The sequence below is a fragment of the Phalacrocorax aristotelis genome, chromosome 5, assembly GCF_949628215.1.
Source record: "Phalacrocorax aristotelis chromosome 5, bGulAri2.1, whole genome shotgun sequence".
Taxonomy (NCBI): Eukaryota; Metazoa; Chordata; class Aves; order Suliformes; family Phalacrocoracidae; genus Phalacrocorax; species Phalacrocorax aristotelis.
Genome location: NC_134280.1, coordinates 64405585 through 64424192, shown reverse-complemented (window position 1 = coordinate 64424192; position 18608 = coordinate 64405585). Strand labels below are relative to the sequence as shown.

Sequence of the window (18608 nt, the reverse complement as noted above, 5' to 3'; positions counted from 1 at the left end):
ATGAGGTAAACAAACTACTGGGTTTTTTTTAAGTTATGAAATTACATTAACTTCAGCCAGTCTTTGGTTCAGCATTGTAAGCCTTATGCTGAAATGCACAGTTTCAAAGTCTGGACCATATTTAGCAGAACAGAGATAGCCACTGCATAAGCCAGATCATGGAAATCACTTGATTTTAAAATGAAATTAAAAATGTGTTTTTATTTCCGGTTCATGTGTTATCAGTCCTGTACATCAAATAAAATATTAATATATTTTTGCATATATTTTCAATTCAGAGTCCCGTCTACCTACATCAAAAAAAAAGGTCTTTTTACATTCAGAACTGAAGCATTTTCTCCTACCTCTACCTCAGTTCGTAACTCCAAGCACATTTTTCTGAGGAGCTGGTAACCTTACAATGTCTTTAAACAAGGAATTACAGAAATTCAACATCCCAGTATTTGAGATACTTGCTTCAAACAACTAAAAGGTAATATCTGACTCAGAATAATATGCATCGTGTATGTTTATGCAGCTGAGACTAAGAAGGTCTCAAAAATGCAGGAGGCCCAGGGTATTATACATACTTTATAGCACTCTAATTTTCTTCTCCAACAAGTCACAAAATATGGGGGTAGAAAAGGGAAGATCCACAAGCAATCAGAACAAATAACAGATTTAAAATTTTTCTCTTCCAACACCCACACATATGCAGGATCTTTATGTTATGCCCTAGAGATTAAACCCCCAATTACAGCGGTCTGAAAACAGCAGTCAAAATGGAAAGTCAGAAGAAAAACACACAACACAATGCACGTGAAATTTAACTTTTATTTTTCTGTTGATAAAACCCAACGATCCCTCACAGCAGCAATAGATGCAGAAGTTATCTGCAGAAATGACACCTCCTCTTAATCTGTTTGCACACCCGAGTATGCCAAGCGCGTAGGGACTGCATGTTAACACAGTACAGGCACTGCTCAGTAGTAACAGAGATCAAGTTTCTTGGCATGTTTTAATCCAGTCTTTCCTTAATATTATAGGGTTTTCATAGTATTAAAGATGACTGTTAATGAGCTCTCTGTTTATTGGATTTTTTTGTTGTTGTTGCAATTTAAAAAACTTCATTAAATTCTACGTGTACAGCCTATGTGCCCGGATACGCCTCCCCATGTTTGTAGTAGTTGACAAACTGTATCCAAGTGCTACAATTCAGAATGAAAATGCTACTGCATTTAGCAGCTCCAGCTGCACTACAGTAAATACTTCCGTAGAGTAACAAAACACACCTTTGTTCAGTAATGCAAGGGACACAGGTTTAAAATGCACATTTCTATCTTGTATCCATACCTTTAATATATATATTTATATATAGCTCTAAAACAAATCTCTACTATTTTACAATTAAATTAAAACACATCCACAATTGGTCTAACTAGTGATTTTGGTCTCAATACTTTAAACATTGTTCCATAAAAATATACAATTCAACAACGTGGTTGTACCAGTAACACGGGGCCTTTTGAAAGAGGCCTATGACCAATAGCAACCACGCAATTCAGTGCTCAATGTCATCTAACCGATAAATATTTATACCGTATTTTCAAAGTATCAGTATCTAAAATCCAAATTTCTCTTTGCAGGCTTACCATGCTTACAAACATGCAGGACGCAATCACATTTCTCACGTGCCTGTAGCAAGTCGCATTATTTTTTTCCTTTTCCGATAGATCAACTGACAAAGCACAAACTCCATGCTGTCATTTTTAGATCGCTAACTTTTTCCTTTCTTTCACATTCTGAATTCTTTCACAATGGATCATACTGCTCCATGTGAAAAGACTAGGGATTAGCCATATAGTAAGAACCCTCAGTTTAACCCTCTGAGAATCAAGTTACTAACAGTCAATTAGGATGCACTCTAGCTGCCATACAAATGAACAGACACCCAGTAGACAATCGAGTTAGTTCGAGATGTATACCAAAAGGTGAAGCTTTAAAAAAACAAGAAACCCAACCAAACAACCCAAAACCTAAACGACACAAGTATGGCCTCAAAGCTGGTAGATTCCAAGAAGCGGACCCCATCCAGAAAAAGTTTCTTCAAAATGGCACACGAAAACCGTGCCACCATCAACCACGCTTGGGATAAGATATTAAATGGTTTATACCTGGAGATACCCTTATTACCGCCACAGCACCGTTCCACATAAAGGTTTACAGCAATGGTGATGTAGTACTTCTGCAGTACAAACAAGAACCCTCCAAGTCAAAGCAGTTGTTAATAAAACCCCAGACGAGTTCACATGTCAGGGTAACCTGGCATATAAGCCTCAGAACATTACTCTTATAAATGTAATAATAATTTAGGTACTAACTATTCCAAGGCCAATACAGTCAGTCTGTAGATAAGACTACAACAGAACACACTAAAAAACACGAGAGGTACGACAGTTAAGATGAGTATTTCTTTTAAACAGCAGGAAGTCAGGGAAACAGCTGGAATTCTTTTGCACTGCATTAACATACCTTCTGCTTCTGAATATAAAAATACAACTACAGAGTCAGTCCAGAACTGCATACACAATTACATTTTTCCCCTTACTGCTTTAAAATTAGTACAAAATAATATAAGTAACAGGAATGATTGTTGCAAATTTGTAAATGTCAGCTATTACAAAATCATTATGCGAGAACACCAACTGTAAGATATTTACAGATGAGGTAATACCATTTCCAGAGAAACGAATTAAGATTTCGCAGAAGTGTAAAAATAACGTACTCACCAAAACATTACAAAATCTTGTATCATTATCAGCTACACAGTAGATCGTGATTAGGTTTTGTAGTTGATATACAACATATTCTTCTTAAGAAAAGTGCCAAAATACTGCTACATAAGAATCTTTTTTTCCAAAATCATTCAGCAAAAAAAAACCTTGCAGATTCTGTGTTAAGTAATGCCAAAAGAAAACAGGAAAGAAGGGATGTCAATTGTAGAAATGTCTTATTAAATGCCTTTGAAAAATCTGTAAATTCACTGTCATGCTTAAAGGTCTGACATGAAAGAGACTTATTAAAAAAAATCAATAGAAATATCAACATATATATACTTTTTTCAGGGTGTCTTAGGCCATTTTAAAAGTACACATTCGTCTTAAGCTGTGAGACACATGGAGATTGAGAACATTCTAAAAATGCTGAACTGCCAGGGGCTGTTGCCATCAGTGGCACAAAGTCCTGCTGGATGCCAGTCACTACTGGTGCACCTCAGGGGCCTGTACTGGGGTCCACGCTGTTTAACATTTTCATTACTAGCAGGGGTGACTGGACACTCTCAGCGAGCCATTCAGAGGGACCTCAGCAGGCTGCAGAAATGGGCAAACGGGAATCTCAAAGTTCAGCAGAGGAAAGTGCAAAGTCCTGCGCCTGGGCAGGAATAAGCCCGTGCACCAGTACAGGCTGGGGGCTGACCGGCCGCAAAGCGGCCTCGCAGAGAACGATACCAAGCTGACCGTGAGCCACTGATGTACTCTTGTGGCAAAGCAGCCCAGCAGCCTCCTAGTCTGCATTAGGAAAAGCACTGCCAGCAAGCTGGGGGAGGTGATCCTTCCCCTCTGCTCAGCCCTGGCGAGACACAGCTCAAGTGCTGGACCCAGTTTTGGGCTCCCCAGTTCAATACAGGCATGGGCATACAAGAGCGAGTCCAGTGAAGGGCACAAAGGTGATTATGTGATTGGAGCATCTGACAGTCAAGGAGAGGCTGAAAGAGCTGGGATTGTCTAGCCTGGAGAAGAAAAGGCTCAGGGGTGCGTAAATGCCTGCTAGGGCGTAAGAAGAGCCAGACTCTTCTCAGTAGCATCCAGTGACTGGACAAGAGGCAATGGGCACAAATGGAAATACAGGAAAATCCATTTAAGCATAAGAATGGATCTTCATAGTGTGAGGGAGATCAAAACCCTAAAGCAGGTTGCCCAGAGATCTTCTGGAGCCTCCATCTCTGGAGATGCTCAAAAACCCGGCTTGTCACAGTCCTAAGCAACCTGCTCTAGCTAACCCTCCTCTGAGCAGCAGGGGTTTGGACTAGGGGATCTCCTGGAGTCCCTCCAACCTCAATCATCTGTGATTCTATGAAAAGGACAGTGTCTTTTGTAGCCCAGGCATTAGATCAACTGAGTCACAAAGCAAACTCTAAAATGTAAATGGAATATATTTTCTCTTTAAGTTATTGCATACAATGTTAATTTTGCTGCCTGCGTTTTGCCGATCTCATTTTTTCAAATCTCGACTCCATTTCTTCCAGGACCTTTGGCGTGTATCGCACAACTAATTTAACCTTTCCTTGAGCTGCCTTCAGCAGTTCTACTGCTTTTTCATGGTGTTCACCTTCGACGCTCTGCAAAGCATAAACCATTAAGTACAATATTAGTAAAGACATTTAAAACATTTTTTTCATTTTTTTGTACAACTGTATAATGTAATATTGAAGTACTCTAGTTTGAAGACTGCACAAGAACAACGTCATCCAAGTTCAGGATTTATTCTTCAGCAAAACAATAGGAGGTGATGATAAATACACTGATTAGTATTAAGAAAAGAGTAGCACAAAACTTAGGTTTATGCTGAACAATTAAATTCTGTATTTGCATACAGTAAGTGAAGCAAGGATAACATTAGACAATTATGAAATTACACTGAAAAATCAACAGCTTCAGAAGGACACTTATTTAAAATTCAAGACTCTATCTTCTTTCAGCATGCATTTTAAATTCAGCAGTCACCCTCAATTGCCTAGTAAGTTGCCACAGACATCTGCAAGGTAGCTGCCTTGTTGATGTTATCCCGTGTTACAACATGGCAAGACAGTGTATACCGGGCACCTGCAGTAGAGCAGCTACCATGCAGGGTGTTGCTTATCTCAGTGCTCCACATGTCTCTCAGTAAATACAAGGTGTTCAAGTCAATTTCCTCTAAACTGACTAGGAACAGCCTAACCCAACTCAGTAAGAACAGAATAAAGATACTTTCCTAAAACAACTCAATTTATTAGGGTTATATTAGATTCATCTAAGTACAAATTTTAAGCAACAATTCTCAACAGCTGCATTCAAATATACATTCCTGGACAGCAGACATTTTATCAGCAAAACTTATTTCTCTCAAACTTATTAAACACAATGATGGGACTACCCCAAGCCTACCTCCCACTGGTGCTATTAGAAGCTAGAAGGCAGGTGATGTACCTGTTGATTGGAGGGTTTCCCCGTTACTATAAAGTTACTTACAGAAAGAAAGACAACAGTTAAAAAAACCCACATTATTTCTCTTCTATCAGACTTAGACAACACATACATTTGAATGTTTTCATTTTTGTTATTCAAGTGGGTGTGTGGGCTGTTCTGTTTAAAACTGGTAATAAAAGGTTTGTAAAGTTCTATGTCTAATTATTTCAAAACACCTAAAATTCTGGAGCACACTCAAAATCTCCCAGCTGGAACAAAAAACCAAACCAAATTTGTTTTAAGGCACATTCACTGCAGTCTTGGCAGTGGCAATTTTTTAAAGTATTAAATTAGAAATTACAATTACAAGAAAATGCCTGTGACAGGTATTAAGATGACAGGATTCCATCTGTAAACATCAGAAGAAGATTCTTCTTCTGAGACCACATCAGCACTCTCAGCAATATTTTATGCACCCGCTCCCTGTATTCTTACAATTACTATATATATTTATACATGTGCATGCACACACATGCAGTCATTGTTAGCTGTACCAATTGTCTGATGATCAAGTTCTATTTTGGGGTGGAGTGGTGGTTTTGTTTTAAGAGGGTCTGAGGGAGAGAAAGGCCTCACCTGAAGACAGTTCTACACCCGTCCCTCAATGCCAGGAAGGCTAGGCCAAGGACAGTTGTCTCACTACGGCTATGATTGCTCTTACATCTCCTGAAAAGGACAGTTGGACTCGCAGGTAATAGCTAGGAGCCAAGTATGTCAGAGACCTGTACTAGCAGGGAATTCCCAGAGTACAGACACCCAATACGTCTCTATTCCTTTCATGTGTCAAAAAACCCCACTCAGGTTAAAAAGCACAGGGTTTAGTTTGACACTCAGTCTTAAAATAAAATTTGGTTTGCAGATGTAGTTATGAGAACATTAAGCTAGCATACAGCTTCTCTGTAAATAAAAGCAAGAGTTTGAGAGATATTTAGATGCATTTGACTAGCAGCTACCTTAAGTCAAAGCCTGTCCACAGCCTCCTCTTTCCAGTCACCCTCTGTTTTGCTTGTTGTATTGTAACTCTCCAGAAGAGGATAATTATTAAAAATAATGCACTATTAAAAATAGTGCACAACAGCACTTTGGACATATACCCCTGAAAATATGCTAGAAAGCCTCCGTCTTTGAAGTGCAGTACACTTAAGTGGAATGAAAATAACCCCACACAACTGAAGATAACACCACCTCGTAGTTCCATCTTATTACAGCTCTTGTTACACAGTAGCATTTTTATTGGGATAATGAGAATCTGGTCAGTCTAACACAACATAGAATAATTTACTACTTACCTTAGAAGGTGCAGAAAGCTATATTAATTAAAATCTGCATCATGAAACTTGGATGAAAGACGGAACCATAATGGCAGCTTAATACTATTTCACAAAACAATACTTAGACCAGATCTACGTAACCCCTCAGAATCTAAAATACTGACATAAACAGCAGTTCCCAGCTGAGGCAGATCACCAAAGTATAATCCCAGGATTCTCAATGCACACAACTCCACAGAAACCTGAGCAAGTTGCCCTTGCAAGGACAAAAAACCTATTTTGTCAAGATTGAAAGACATTGTGCTTGCGCCATGTGTATTCTCTGTATGCCCCCAAGTGGAAACAAGTAGTTACTGCTACGTAAAGTGAAAACCGATTCCTACCACTCCGTTTACAGACAGCAGTTGGTCTCCACGTTTCAGGCCTCCATGTCTATCAGCTATGCCGCCAGGAATAATTCGAGAGATGTAGATGGGAGAATTTTGTTCTTTGCCTCCCATAATGTTGAATCCAAGACCTTCTTCAGTTTTGGGTAGTTCAACCACTCTGGGATGGGAATGACCTTCACTAGCAGCAAATGCGGCTACAGTAGCCTGTGAGAAACAACATTTTCTTATTTGTAAGAAATTAAATATAGACCTCTTCACGAGACACAGTGAATGGGCTCAAAAAGTATTTTTATCTCAAAGCACTTGAATATTTAGACAAATCAGACTAATTACCTAGATAGCAACACTAGCATGAAAAATTTAGAACTCCAAGAATAAAATTACAACAGAAGAAACCTAAAAATAACAACTCTTTTGTTATACCTTTTAATAACCCATTAAGCTTATCCATTTTGCCAGACAGCCAAATAATAGCCTTCTGAATTTTAAATAATAATATTCTGCTTCTAAAGTAACAATCTACTGTATTTTATGCAAGTTAGAGGTTGGCTTTACCTTTGCTGTTGCATTAGCTCTAACTTCCGGGCTACTGCTGATATCCACAGTTTCGTATACGTGTTCATACACCTTTAGAGACAAAACAGTTTAAGTTTGGGGAAAACAGACATTTTTCTGCTTAGATAATACAACAAAATATCAGGTACAACTTAAAAATGTGTAAATTAAAAAGTACACACCTCTAATAAGAAATTACTCCCTGATTCACCACAAGGTGTCCAGTAACAATCTACCATACTATGAAGAAACAACTCTCAGCATCTTCATTGCTCAGTTAGTCCAAGCATATCTAGGTCTCAGCCTAAGTCTTCCCTCCTTCCCCAGCATTCAGACCTCACCATTAATATAGAAGCACTTATGGCTAGTCTAACACACCTGACTGGAGGCATGGATAACCACCTTCCCTTGTCTGAGTCAAACTGGAACTCTTCAAAAAGCCCCACAAGCTCTCCCAACAACCCAGCCCTTCCCCCTAACCCCCGTATTTTCCTTCAACTGATGCAACTGACTATCTTAAGAAAAAAATGGTATTGAAAAAACAGAGGCAGTAAGAATACTAATGCTAAGGAGATTCTTACACCAAGAGCTAACCCACATCCTCACATCCACCTGCTGATCATTTGGACTTGCTAAGCAATAAACACACTGTCCTCGATAGGATGAAACATTAAGATGATACCTGTGTCTACAAACAGATCTTTTAAACTGGCAGCACCACCAGCAATAGCAGCACATATTCAATCACTTAAATATCTCCGAAAGAGTATCTGGAATGAAGATGAGGTGGTGCAAGGCTCCACCTCAAGATGATGCGCCAGGTATCGCAGATCTGGCTTAAAAGAAACTGAGGTAATTTGTACTTCGTTGACTCTTACATTCCAAGAGGATAACAGCCTGTAGCTGCCAGTAAGGACAGACTCTCAAAATAACCTCTAAAAAGTGATTTGCTCCTGAGCCATTATTTAATACACCTGTGCTATCCCAAATGATCTTCTTTTGAACTTTTAAAAGTCAGTCTTGATCTGTTAAGTCAAATTCAGCTTTTACAAAGAAAAAGATCAGATCACTGCACTCAACACAAAAAGGAGAAAGCATAACATACTGTTTTTTAACTCAGGGTAACTGCTTACGTCAAGTTAACTTACCTCCCTTACAGCATTACAGAATTCACTTTGAAGGACCCTTTGCAAAGCCTGTAGCTTTTGTGGTGGCACTTCTCCGCTTCGCTGTAATTTTTCCAGCAACTCAATTGCTCTGCAGATGTCTACAGAAAAATAAAGCACTAGGAATGAGGAATGCCTGAGGAAATTCAAGGGCTTTTTTTTTTTTTCGGGGGGTGGGGGGTGGGGTGGGGTGGGGGGTGGGGTGGGGGTTGGTGGTGTTTTAAATTAATGAAGCAGTCTGTGTGAGCGTATGCACTTGTATATACCTTAAAACTACATACTCATTTCATTTCTCCCATAAAACTACATATCTACAAAATGTTAGATTAAACCATTGTGTTTTCCCACTATTTTCAAGTCAGCCACAGCAATCCAACCCTGTAACGTATCCAGAGGTATCACTGCCATATGTATATTTTAAAGACAATCTGATTTCTCCTTGAAGTTTACATCAGGCTGAAATATTTCACCAATACAGACACTATCAACATTTCACATGTATAACTTCATAATTTATCTACTGCACGGATAACATTTTGTAAAACCCAGCTAGAATATTATCAAATATGCTAACATTCCTTTTATATTCGATAAATTAGTTCAACAAGAGTACTCTCAATGCTTCTTCTACAACAGGGCTGAGAACTATCCGGCCTATTTTTTTTTCCCAAAGTGCTCAGGAAAACAATCAAACCCCTTTTGACATTCTCAGCTGAGAAAGACTATCTCTGTAGTCTAGAATCCTCAACCCCAACCCTCTTTGTTCCGATTCCTAGAGATTTGTTCCTAATAATTCATATTGTCCATATTTTCATTAATGAAGATTCTGCTTTGTGAAGCTGAACTCCCTGTGAAGGATTCTAGACCAGTACGACTCATGATGGGTATCAAACATGACATCAAATGCTATGTGACATGCTCCTGGCAGCTCTACAAGAATAGAACACATTAATATTCCTCACTTGTATTTCCAAAATGTTACATTAGTGATGATTCTGAATCACGCAAGTCCTTGAAGACAAGTAGAACAGTCTCAGAAAAGCAGATATAAAGGATTACCTTCATTATCACAAACGCAAAGCAGCAGTCATTAATCTACAACACAAATAAGGAACAGACTATTTTAGACAAGGACACTGCTATATCCCAAACACATTACTACTTTTTTCAGCAATTAACCTTTAGGCAATCATTTTTCATGTGAATGCACATCTACTCAATAGCAACACGTCAGCACAGAAGATGTGCAAGAGCCACAAACTTCTCCTAAGGGCCAAGTGTAAAAAGAGAGAATTTACGTAACAGATGAAAACCAGTGCAGTTTATGTTCTGAAATTAAGGTGAAGTACCCTGCAAGAGACAGCCCACAGTTACATTCTGTCCACTTTCGTAAACTGTCTGACAGACACATCTTCCTGACTACTACACTGAGATCAGGTGGTGCAGTCAACTAAACAAGGTACAACTTAACCTCACAGACTGGTCATCCACTAGGGCAGCTAAAGCTGTGTCTGTACCGCGGACTGCAAACAAACCCTTCAAAGAATGTCCAAGCATTTTCACTACAGCCACAAGACAAGTTATTTCAGGTGAGAGTTAAGGTTTTGACGTGCTGTAAGAACTTGGCATTTTTTGGCAAGCATTTAAGCTTTACAAGCATCAAATTTCTAAAGCAAAGGAATATAAAAACCTAAACTTCAGCTATTACTAATACCAAGTCTACAGAGAACTCATCTCTCACAGGTGTGCATATTTGCTATTTGTACAATTACAAAATGAAAAAAATGCTTCTAAAGCTTTTAATTTCCTAACACCCATTTTGTATTTTATTTAACATACAAAATGTTGGATGAAATTGAAGATATTCTAGACGTGTTTGTTCATTAATCTTTCAATCTTTTTATGATGCAAAATCACCATTCTTAGTAATCTTTGTGTTCCGCAACAGCAGTACAAATTATCTTAACTTCATGAAGTCTTGCGCTGAACAGCTTGAAGTAGAATGATGAAATGGCAACAGCAGCACTTCCAATCCTGCAACACTCCATATATTAATGAAAGAAGTTTTCATGCAGATGAAGAGCACAGTTCTATGCAGCCATTCTCGAGTCCGTGAGCCACGTTAAGCTGTAAGGTGCGTGAACTTGTTACCTAACAGTTTGATCAGGATACGGCAAGAAATTTTTAAGGGTGACAGCAATCTACTGATCCAAAGAGTAGCTGCGGAAATGAAGACTCCAGAACTCCATTTGCTAATTTCTCCTCTTTTTTGACCTCCATGTTTCGTCAATGAACTGGATATATTTTCTACCTGGCTCTCCTAAAAGCTGAAGTGTTTAACTACTACAATAGCATTTTGTACCCTAAAGTAAAAATTGGCTACTTTGGGAACCAGCTATGTCTTTCATAACGCGTAGACTAAAAGCACAGAATCAGCTTGTCAAAAAGTGACTGGGATACGCAGAACTGCATTCCTTTTAGATGAAACTAAAACACAAGATGCACTTTAATTAAAAAAAAAGCTTTCAGATCAAAGAACCATGCTGGTGCTATAAAAACCCAAAGCAGACAAACACAGTATGAAAGTTGGGTCCTTAACCCTACAGATTTCCTTTTATCACACTGCACCTCTTGCTCAGGCAGATACAGATACAGGATCCCATTACCAGGACACTTTTTCCTCCCCAACAGTTGTTCTGGTTTACCCTGTTGACAGGACCCCATTACACCAGTCTGAAAGTGAAATGAGCATAACTTTCTCACACTGAACTGCACTAGGTGCTATTAGTCAGAAGCTGAAGATTCAACCTCTCCCAGCAACACGGCTCTGAAACGGAACTAGTTTGGCTGGGAACAGGTGGCAAAAAGCACCTTCTTACAACTGTGGCCAGAGAAGAAGATTGTTGACTGCTCCGCTGATGTAGTTTGCGTCCTCCTGAACTACTGCTCAGGTTATGATCAGCTGAAAGCTGTCCTCCTTGCAATATTAACACCATAGTTCAGCCAACTGTTCAGAACCAGAGACTGAAATGAACACTACATAATTGTTTCCATGATTGATTTCAACAAGAAATGATGTAGAAATCACCAGAGGTACGTGATTAGAACAACATAAGACGCACTCTAAAATGGAATCCAGACATAATTTTAAAAAAATCCTTTTCTTGTAACGTTTTGTCCATTTTGAAGCAGTTGCCTCTTCTTCACAAATAATTTTTTGTGATCACAGAATATATTAGATTGAAGTTCTGGAAAAAAAAGATACATTTAAACTCAAAGAATGTGGAAAAAAAAAGCCAGCAAGATGACACCACTCCGAGCATATGTGTGAACAAAACACAGAAAGAGGAAAAATGTAGCGCCCTCACAGATACTCCTGATTAACCACCTCCGCTGCTTATGTTCAAATAGTCTGGATTCCTAAGGTGTATGAAGAGTTATCACACACCACCACCAAACCGTAAGAATAATTTTGAAATGTTAAATGTTTTTTCATCCCTGCACTCCAGCGAATTTGGGTGGTGGTGTTTGCAATACAGCTTAGAGGAGAGAACAGACGGGGAGAATTTTCAATTGCCCTGATGGTAAGCATATGGTAACCATTTTAAATCAGCTAATTTTCTACACTATTCTCTCTTTTCTTATGCTATATGTCAACAACATTAGTGATGTTCACTTTCAAGCTGTTGATGATTCATCATCAGGTTATCTGCAGTCAACCCCATACAATTAACAGAGGTTATTTATTTCAGTAAATAAAGCTCTTGCTTTCATACGTCCATTATACTGTGCTCCCTTTTTCTTCTTTTCTTAAAAAGACCAATATGCCAGAAGACTAAATAGCTCCTTTGTTCCACTGACCCCTAAGTAACTCTGCAGATTTGTTTGTTTTCATGGACAGAGCATAGTGGCAGGGTAATGAGGTGGAGGAGGATGCTGCCTGAGGTTTAACTCAGCAGACCTACCAAGAACAACTAATCCACTGCCAAAGCAGCTGCCCTAATTAACAAGCTCTGGAATAGGGAGCTGTGGAGTGGAAAGCAAAGTTCTTACATAAGTCACTATTCACAGGCCTTCTCTCACACGTTACACGTGCTTCACTTGTGGTATGGGAAGGAAGGTTAGGCACATAGAAAAGCTGAATTCTGTGGTAGGTGACACACGATAGTACCAAAAAGACAATAAAGTGGGTATATACAGTGTGTTATACACGTACAAAAAAAAGCACGTAGCACTGTAAGCGAAGGTGGTGGCCCCAGTGGGAAAAGTCAGTTCATCCAACCGCCTACACTCCACTTAATTGGTTTCCTTTTCAAGAACAGGATTGCTCATTCCCAGTATTCTTTTCCCATTTAAATTCCATTTTCCCATACCTATTTTCCTAAATACATACTAATAAACCAGTCATATATGTCATTACACAAGCATATGTTCCCTGAGCTACCGTGCACCTTGCACAGTTCTAAAGAACCACCCTGAAGGAAGTTTATCACTGTTTCTTCAAAACCCTGGATAAAAAACACAAACGTACTACAGAAAAAAATACACAACTAGGTTTTGTGTTTTATCTGTTTCCGTACTAATTCTAGTTACACACCGCACAGTATTAACAACGCAAATTAAGCCTATAAACTGGAAAGTCAGGATGAAAACATAAACGTGAGAGGGCGAGAGTCGAGCAGAACCATGAAGTGGAGGGACTCCTGCACGTATCAGTTGTCTTCTATAAAAACAAGTGAATTATTATTACAGAGACACCGCCTAACAGATTGAACTTAAAGCTCAGAACTCAGCTGCGTTCAAGACTAAGTTTTCCCAGGAGAGAAACAGAAACAAGGAGCTGGCAGGTTGAGTTAAGAGCTGGCAGAAGTGCTGACACTAGGGAAGGCAGAGCAGACGCTCCTACAGAAGGTCTGGAGCGAGTGGCATCCGTGGAAACCCAGCCGCAACCTGAAACGCGAGAAAAATCTTCGGGGGCCGGATAACGAAAAGCCGAAGGAGCGAGTCCCACCGGCACACCGCAAGCACCGGGAGCGAAGGGAAACGTTTCCACAGCAGCCACCGCACGGCCGCCCTCCGGCCGGCCGCCTCCGGGAGAGAGGCGCCTCTCGGCGCCCCGGGCGGGCCGCAGAGGGCAGCACCGCCACCACAGCCCGCTCCCGGAGGGCTCAGGCTGGCGGAGGGACGGACGGACGCGTAGGACAGTCCCAAGGCAGGGGGCGGCCCAAGAGCACCCCCGCCCCAGCTCGCCCGCGGCAGGAGGCGGCGGGGAGCGCCCGTCCCCCGGCCGCAGCGCCGCTCCGCGCCGGTCCCGCGGCCGCAGCCGCCCTCACCTCGCTCCAGCCGCACCGGCTCCCCCAGCGCCGCCATCTTCTCGCCGCCGCGGCCCGCACAGGAAGTGACGCAGCGCTGCCGGAAGGGCCGCGGGGAGGTGGAGGTGGGCGGGGCTGGCGCCGAGGCGGGTGGCATGGCGGCCGCGGCGGGGACGGCAGGCTGCGGCGGCCTCCTTGTGCGGGGCGCGGGAGCCACTGCAGGGCTCACCTCCGATGTGCAAAGGCGCATCGGCAGCGCAGACCAGCAGCGGGCCCGGGCGGAGGCTGGGGCTGCCCCCCCGCCCCGGCCGGGCAGCGGGACATGGTTCCCCTTGGCTGCGTGTTGCCTGAACGCCAGCCAAAATTGTGGCAACTTCACTAGGAAATGCTCCCTCCTTTTTCTTCCCCCCCACCCCAAGACATTATTGAGGACTTTTCACAGGCTAAAAACGCCACGCAGGGAGTGCGTATCTTTCCGTGCACCTCGAGTGCCCCTGGAGATGGAATGTATATATATAAATATTCTGCCAGGGGGAAACGTGAAGCGTGGGCTTTATGTTCCTCGCTCGGCGTAAATGAAATCTACGTCTGGGGCTAATGTATTGCGTTAACCTTCTGTATTCAATCGATTTAAGTACAACACACTACTGTGAGACTTCTACTGGAAAAGGAGACATATTTCTATATTGTTAATTTATTCTAAGGGTATAAGACTCTTCATGTTCAGCTTTGATTTTGTCTGCGTTCTGTATTTTTTTTGCTTTGAAAGAGAATAGTTCTCAGCAGGTCTCAAAGTGTCCGCTAATGTGACAGTGATGTACTCTTTCCTTTCCGTGATTCATTTTAATGCCAGCTCCTCTCAGTTTGAAGGACGCTGCGTGTGTGTTGCAAGGAAAAGGTCATATGAATGGAATTTCGCAGGTGAACAAAATTAAATTGTCACAGACTAGTTTCCAGCAAGAAAAAGTGTTTTAGCAGCTGGAACTGTAGAGCATTTCTGGAATAGAATCCAGATGTTTCTATCACAGTGGTGCAGGAACTACCATTCTCTTACAAGTGATTGAAATTTTAAATATCCTGCTCTGACTTTGGACAGATGAGCCCATGGAGAAAAAGGAGCGTGCAGCAATATTTCATCAATATTAAGATTTTTCCAAAAGATGTGTGATAAGAATACATGTTCAAACACACCTTTAAAGTAGCATTATTTTGACTTCAGTAAAGACTAAAGATTCTGAAGTTAAAACAGCGGCTTTAATTTTCTGTAGACCCAGTGAACTGGAGAGTGATATTTTGAGAATAAGAAAATCTGAAAGGCAAATTTTATGTAGTGCTTCCGCTATCTGCTTCAGAGCTGTGTCCAACTTAAACTGTATTGCTCCACGAATTTGCACTGGTTTATACCTGCAGAAAAACAAAACAAAACTAAACTAAACAAACAAAACGAAAACACAAACAAAAAAAAAACCACAAAGTTTGGGTTTCTAGTTTGTGATCTATGAAGATCATTGATAATGTAATAGTCACTTATTTTTGTTTGTTCTTTGTTTCCAAAAGGGAACTTACTTTCTCTGATCATCTTTTACTTGAGAAAGGTAGGTCTTTTTACACCAGAAGTTCTGTGGGTAGCAGGAAAACTAGTGGAATTATAATCTTACAAAAGAATGGAAAAGAAGCAGTTGAAGTAACTGCTTATTCTGTTTGGTGTTTGCCTTTTCTAACACCTATGGAACTCAAACAACTGAAAAATATCTGAGAGAGAGAAATCTTTGGTATAAATTTGACATTGCTGTCTGTTTTAATAAAAAAGCTAAAAGTTGGCATGTGGGCCTTTTCTGTGTCCTCCAGGAGAACCGAAGAATGATAGGCTTGACATTCCAGTGCAAGAAGAAATGGAATGCCAGTGCAGGATCACAATGGAGAGAAGGAAAATAAGGTTACAGAATATATAGAAAAAGAAAAAGTACGAATACCCATTTGCTTTTTCCTTTCTGAGGTACTGCATTTAAGCGGATTGCTGTATTTTTGCAGGACTGCCAGATTTTTGCAGTAGTGTCTTAAGTTACAAAGCAAGACATTGCTATAGCAAAGGTATTTCAGTGCATTTTTTGTCTTCAAAAATAAGAAAATATATTTGAATTACAGAAATAGCCACTGTGCAGGTCAGAAGTTTAATCCTGTCCCAAAAGAAGGGAACAAACTTCTGAGTCTGTAGCATGTTATATTTTTCTCAAGAAAAATTCAAAGCATAGGTGGATGCTGACAGATTCAGTATTAACATGACAAACTGTTTGTGCCATCCTAGTCAGGAAATCCATATCCTGGTAAGCATTTGGAGGAAAACAGGTCCCAGAAGCGATTTCCAAAGAATGAGGGATGCTCCTCCTGAATGACTAGGTAAATGTATTTGCACAGTAGCGGCTGAGAAGTGTGAAAGATCTAAACATTAAACTTCAAGTGATAGGTTTTGCTAACTATAATGAAATTATTAGTGTAGACCCATTTGTCTGTGTCGTTCAAGCTTGAGACATTTTTACCCGAGTTACTTATATCTTCATGGATGAATTAGCCTAGCGTTACCAGCTGCACTTCAATGCCACATGAAGCATTGGTGCTGTAGTATATGTCAGTAGGGCTTCTGGGAGCGAGCACATCCTGTAGGCTTTTGTGTGTGTGGTGACACGCCAGACTTATGGCTGAAGGATTATCAATAGTCGAGTGATACAGCCTATGTCTTTATTGGAAAATAGTTGCATTACCAGTCCAAGAGAAAACAGAAATCAGTCGGTAGTATAAGCCAACTTAAAGTGAAAGGACAGTTTGTTTTAGGTGAGAGGTCTTAGTGTGTAGGAGGTTAATCCATGACTGAGTAAAAGGGTTAGCTTTCTTTATACATTAATTAGTAAGGTCTTAATATTTTTATGATAGTGTCCTAGCAGGTAGCCAAACATGGGGCTCTTTTACTCTAGGCATTAGACACCGGTGGAAGGAATGCAAATACGGCAGGATATACTCTATGACTAGCTAGGCAAAATGCAGGAAGAAGAGTGGTTCGAGAATCCCTGTTCGCTTTCCTTCAGGCTTTTGCTGGGGTGCAAGGTTGGGGCTCAAGGTTCACATGAGAAAGAGACACTGTTTACAGCTGTGCAAGCAGTCGCTCTCATGAACCTCTCTTATGTGGACTTTTTTTTTTTTACAAGACTAGCTTGATTGGGTTTAGCTTAAATACTTTGTTACTGGATGTGCTAAACCCAAAAACATGGCAATCATGTAACACAGTACACAAAAAAGCCATGAGAAGGTTAAGAAAATGCACATGTATTGTGGCTACACGTGGCTTCACCTCTGTACAATTCTTATCGGTGTGTAAACTTATGTTTTCATTCTATTGGAAAATTACTTTCCCTGTGTATGGACCTATACATGTGTGTGGGTGTTCTGGTGTTAACAGGACCAGTCTGTAACAGCTTTGTAGCTAGGTAGTATTTTCCTTCACATCCAGCTGATGTGAATTTAGTCACAAGGAGGGACTATAAGATTCTTTAGACACTATAAAAAACCATTGGAAAACAGATTTCTAAAATTTCATTGTCCCAATGACATCTTTAGAAGTGTAACAGTGGTAATTAGTGCATTATTTTAAAACACATGATAGTACAAATCACACACCCACAGCATTTACTTATGTATGTGTTTCCACATGCATATGGTCAAGAATGATCTCAAAGTGCTTTTAACGTTATTAGGCAGATATTAAAGTCCAAACTGATGGGAATTTTACTTAAATAATTACCTAGCTAATTGCTGTAGAAGATATGTATGCACCCAGTTACCTTTACAGGGGACATGGCAATCATGTAACACAGTACACCAATAAGGAGCAAAAAAAATGTGGCTAGAAATGGGTGTCGGGATGCAATATACGCTTATAAAAATTGCAGAGGAATGTCTGCTGTCTACAAAGAACAATGTCTGCCTTGCAAATCTGAAGGGCCAAATTAACCATGATAGGTCTTTTATTTATGATCCAAGGCAGAGACGAAAGTGCAAATTCAATTTTTTTGGTTATTAAGACATCCCTTTGCCTCAGGACTACCATGTTGGTAGAATTTTATTGCTTTAATACCACTGAATTTAATCACTTTAAATCTTCGACAGTTGCATTAGTATTTGCAATTTCAGCAATACTTTGATTCATTGCCCTCGTCCAGAGTCAGTTTCATGGTCTGCCACACACCGTGATTGATTGCTATTGTCCCTGTCAAAGTCCAGGCTTTTATACCTATTGAAGAACTTCGTACCTTTTTGGTCGTGCACATACTAGCAATTTTTTCTGTCTTCATATGGCAGAAGAGATTTTTGCGTTGTTACACATTACAGAATATGCCTTTCGATTAATCTCTCACGCACTAGTTGATTAACATGCAGAAATAGTCCAGCATTTTGGTGTGTGACGCTTAATCTCCATGCCAATTATTTTTTCCACATAAAATTTGACTATGTGAGTTGACTCTGAAATTTTCTAGTCACTCCTGATGAATGTGGGAGCACATAACAGCCTTAGAGAAAGCCCTGCCTGTTACTCAGTTTTTTGGAAATCTTGTCATTAGCACCCACCCCCACCCTCCCCGGCCTTTTCTATAGATGAAAA

General features: G+C 40.4%; 1 protein-coding gene across 1 annotated transcript; it reads right to left on the bottom strand.

The window, feature by feature from the left end:
• Positions 1–2428: 2428 nt before the first annotated feature.
• Positions 2429–14045, bottom strand: LIN7C (lin-7 cell polarity scaffold C). Its single transcript, XM_075094941.1, has 5 exons — positions 13979–14045; positions 8628–8746; positions 7480–7551; positions 6919–7128; positions 2429–4378 (listed from the first exon to the last, which is right to left on the bottom strand). The coding sequence occupies exons 1-5, from the start codon at positions 14013–14015 to the stop codon at positions 4223–4225; spliced, it is 594 nt and encodes a 197-aa protein (XP_074951042.1). The 5' UTR covers positions 14016–14045; the 3' UTR covers positions 2429–4222.
• Between the last annotated feature and the right edge of the window lie 4563 nt (positions 14046–18608).

Bases quoted from the DNA above. Each gene is read 5' to 3' on its own strand.
- LIN7C (XM_075094941.1), bottom strand. From the start codon at position 14,015: ATGGCGGCGCTGGGGGAGCCGGTGCGGCTGGAGCGAG. The intron at 8,747-13,978 runs GTGAGGGCGGCT...ATTTTTCTGTAG, and splicing joins GCCGGTGCGGCTGGAGCGAG to ACATCTGCAGAGCAATTGAG. The intron at 7,552-8,627 runs GTAAGTTAACTT...TTGTCTCTAAAG, and splicing joins TCTGTAATGCTGTAAGGGAG to GTGTATGAACACGTATACGA.